The sequence below is a fragment of the Gekko japonicus genome, unplaced genomic scaffold, assembly GCF_001447785.1.
Source record: "Gekko japonicus isolate JY-2015 unplaced genomic scaffold, Gekko_japonicus_V1.1 scaffold869, whole genome shotgun sequence".
Lineage (NCBI taxonomy): Eukaryota > Metazoa > Chordata > Lepidosauria > Squamata > Gekkonidae > Gekko > Gekko japonicus.
This window is the reverse complement of record NW_015173700.1, coordinates 553,238-557,442: the sequence shown is the minus strand read 5'-3', so window position 1 is coordinate 557,442 and position 4,205 is coordinate 553,238. Positions and strand designations below refer to the sequence as shown.

The 4,205-nt window shown below is 47.8% G+C and overlaps 1 protein-coding gene across 1 annotated transcript in view; it reads right to left on the bottom strand.

The window, feature by feature from the left end:
• Positions 1-213: 213 nt before the first annotated feature.
• LOC107120515 overlaps positions 214-4,205 on the bottom strand; it is a 43,321-nt gene continuing 39,329 nt past the window's right edge. The window contains exon 5 of the mRNA XM_015423230.1: positions 214-946. Coding sequence (XP_015278716.1) covers positions 214-946 — 733 coding nt within the window. The remainder of the gene's footprint in view (positions 947-4,205) is intronic.

The window sequence follows — 4,205 nt, the reverse complement described above, 5'->3', positions numbered from 1 at the left end:
ATGAGGAGCCCGTGTCAAGTTCCATGCGACAGGGGGACCCTTTGATTAATACCGTTATATGCATCTTATTAGGGGCATTAGGGGGCAGATTCAGTACCTTGTGGTGGTGGTTGTCAATGTGTGCAGATCCAGGCCCTCCTGGTGAGCAGATGTTGCTTTCCAATTTCTGCGGGATTGGCAGGTGCTGACATTGTGGCCCTGCTTTCCACACGTTCAGCAGACGGCATCACGGAAGCAGCATGTTTTGCGCTCGTGTGAGTCCCCGTAGCTGGCACAGGACGCTTGGGAGGCTTGTGTTCCTTGAGGAACGGTGGCCCCGGCCTGGGGTTGGGGCTTCCGATGGCTGGGTTGGCAAACTTGTAGGACCTCATCTTCATCTGAGTTGTCGGACGTCGCAGCAGGTAACACATGGTGCAATGAAGATGGAGGATGGTCCTGGTGTGAGCCCTCGTATGCAGTGGCCATCTGGAGGGCTCCATCTATCTTGAGGTCAGCGGTGCCTACCAGTTTGTGACCGAGTTTCACGTCCTTTAGACCCCATACGAATTGTGTCAGGATGTTCTCTTTCACCATCGTGAATCCACAATTCATTGCGTGTTGGTGGAGGTCAGCCATGAAAGCGGCAGCTGTCTCACTGAGCTTTTGGAGGCGCACTTGGAAGTCCATGTGCTTGGCCATCGTTGTGGGCTTTGGTGCGTAGTTCCTTGTTAAGGCTGCAACGATCTCGTTGTAGGTATTTTTCAGGAGTGTTTTGGGTGCCAGGAGGCTTTTGGCGAGCCGAATGGTGGCCACCCCACATGTGCTGAGGAGTAGCACCCGTTTCTTGCCAGCATCGGTGACCTCATGGTAGGTGAAGAAGCAGGTAAGCTGGTCTACCCACGATTCCCAGAACTCAGGGTGTGTGGGGTCGATGACCTCGAGGTGTCCCGGAGCAACAGCCATGACCCTTGAGTGAAGGGGGGAGCGGTGTTCAGGGGAGCAGGACGCATTGCAATGCTGCTCGATGCTCGGTGCTGTGCTGGGTGAAGAGTCAGGCTCGCTCATTGGGATCCCACCTTCGTTGCCAGTATAAAGTACTGGGGCTGATGCGTTGCAGAGTGATTACAGCTCATACTTTATTAGTTACATTCCAATCCTGAGATGATTTAGCCAGTTCGCAGGCCGGCTTATATTCCTGAGTCACACCACACCCACACCCACACACACACACCCATGATAGAATATTTACACTGCACCCCTAGACCCATAGGTTCCTTCTAGGATCCTAGCCTCCCAATACATGCACGCTAGGATCCATTCTGGCTATTGTCTTTGGAGACGAAGCTCCAGCCCTTTGCCTGACCACGTGTTGACCTGACCGCATGCGCAGACTTTCCTGGGTACACAACAGTGCTGGGGAAGACTCTTGAGAGTCCTTTGGACTGCAAGGAGACCAAATAAGTCAATCCTAAAATAAATCAATCCTGGCGGGATCTTGTCCACGGACTCGACTGTGCGACTCAACAACAACAACAAAAAGAAATCAACCCTGACTGTTCCCTGGAAGGCCAGATACTGAAGCTGAAGCTCAAATACTTTGGCCACCAAATGAGAAGGGAGCACTCACTGGAGAAGACCCTGATGCTGGGAAAGATTGAAGGTCAAAGAAGAAGGGGACAGCAAAGGATGAGATGGTTAGACAGTGTCATAGATGCAACGAACATGAAATTGAGCAAACTCCGGAGGATGGCAGAAGACAGGAGGGCCTGGCGTGATATAGTCCACGGGGTCGCAAAGAGTCAGACTCGACTATGTGACTGAACAACAACAAATTTATTTAAATATTTATATCCTGCCTTTCTTTGTGATTCAAGGTTGCTTACAATAACAGTCAAAAACATTTTCCAAAATAAAATAGCTAGTAACCTTCAATAATAGTTGCCAGTAGCCTTCTGTTACTGTCCCGTCGGGGGGGGGGAATACATTTTAAATGAACAGCAAAGGGAGGAAAAAAAACACAGATGTTTGATTTTGCTTAAATATATTCATCACACTGCCAGAAAGTGTTGGCACCAGTGCATTGTGGGAAACCACAGCAAATCCCTTCCGGTTCATACCCTTTCACGGAAAATACCATTGTCAGCTAGGCCTCTGGCTATGCTAGCTGCCAAGGAGTGAGGGGGTGACTCTGGAATTTTGACTTTCATTTCTGCTGTGTCTTCAGTGTTTCCTTTATCTATGTAACCGAAACTTTTGACCTTGAATGGCTGGTGCTGTCTTTCTCCTGGGAATTATAGCCTGTTACTTTGGTGGACTTTTACCTGGCCTTTGATTGGCCCTGAGCCATCAAGGGACCCTCTTGAATAATGTATATCAGCTTGCTTTGCGTGCTTTATGCCAGTTCTAACATGAAATGGTTAAGATATCTGCATACTCTCAGTGTCTCAATAAACTTTACTTCTTTGAATGAAAGCTGTTGGGAACTGATTGCTGCAGGAATCTGACAACCATAACTGCTAGAAAACTGTGGAGGTGAAATCATACCAGCCCAAGCTTGGTTATTGGCTAACAGCAAAATGTGTAGATTTCAACACTTAAGTCCAGAGCTTAACCCTTTTGTCTGCATTAACAGGTGATGGTGGGAATGCACCCACCATTCTAGATAGCAACACCTGCACTGATTCTCCACGTAACCATGTCTAGGGCCTGTTGAATGGACCTCAGAGAGATCAGGAGTCAGACGTCAGCCTAGCCAAGTCACCAGCTTTCTGTGCCGAACACAAAACATAACAGGCGACCCAAGAAACATCATGCGCTCCCCAGAACAATGGGAGGCTCTTGGCACATAGGTCTGATTGCGTCACAGATGCTGCAAGCAGCTGGGAGCGCATTGGGGAGGGGAGGAAGGCACCAGAAGGATCCATCTCCAATCCAACCCACCTGCCCCATGGGTCTCCACTGTCTTAATTTGAGCTTTCAATAAAGACACATTAAATCTGGGTTTGCTCTCTCGATGCCTGCGTGGCCTCTCGGCAGAACAGGCTCAACTTCCCCAAGATACCATTCTATCAAAATTCCACAAGCAATTAAGACATAATTAGCTTCTTTTGGAGAGAGAAAAAGAGGCATCTGAGACCAAAGCAAAGTTGTTCCGTCTTAATGACAGTTCAACATCAACGCTGTTGAAAATTAATCTCATGTTCTGCTATAATTAATTAATAGTTCCCTTTGCCTATAGCGGTGTGGGTGTGAACAAGTGATAGTAGATGTAGCTGTTTGATCAGGGACAGGCCTGTTTGTTATGGACATGCCTCCCACAGTGATAATTCTAGCCCATAGTAGCAGGAGTACAGGACCACCTTAAAAACTAACCAGATTCATTCCACCACGAGCTTTCAGGAATCAAAGCCTACTTCATCAGGACATAGTTTAATTCAGCGTATAAGCTTTCTGAAGAAGTGTGCATGTACCCGAAAGCTTATACCCAGAATTAAACTTTGTTGCTCTTAAAGGTGCCACTGGACTAAAACTTTGTTCTATTGCTTCAGACCAACTTGGAAGAAGTGTGCATGCACACAAAAGCGTACTTTGTTGGCCTTAAAGGTCCAGTGGACTCAACTTTGTTCTATTGGTATCTGAAGTGTACATGCACCTGAAAGCTTATGCCCAGAATTAAACTTTGTTGGTCTTAAAGGTGCCGCTGGACTCAAACTATGTTCTATTGCTTCAGACCAACACGGCGACCCACCTCAATCTATCTTCATCAGATGCATGATGCATATAGCCAGTGTGTCAGACTACTGGGTGACTTAAGGCCAGTCACACATACAAACAGCCAACTCACGGGGCCAGTTTGGCTGGGGATCCTGGAGGTTTTTTGTCATATTTTGGGGGGGAGGTATTTATGTATTTCCTGCATTGTGCAGGGGGTTGGACTAGATGACCCTGGAGGTCCCAACTCTACGATTCTAGGGTTGCTGTGAGGATAAAATGAAGGAGAGGAGATTCCAATAATCTGCCTTATGGGGAGAAGGTCAGGGTATAATTGAAATAAATAAATAAATAAATCCAGGGGTCTTTGGGGGCCGGAGCGGGCCGGAGCCTCTCTCCCTCCCTCCCTCCCTCCCTCCCTCCATCCATCCATCCATCCATCCATCCATCCATCCATCCCTCTCTTTGCCATCTTTCCCTCCTTCCTTTTCTTTCCCTCCTTTTCTTTCTCTCTT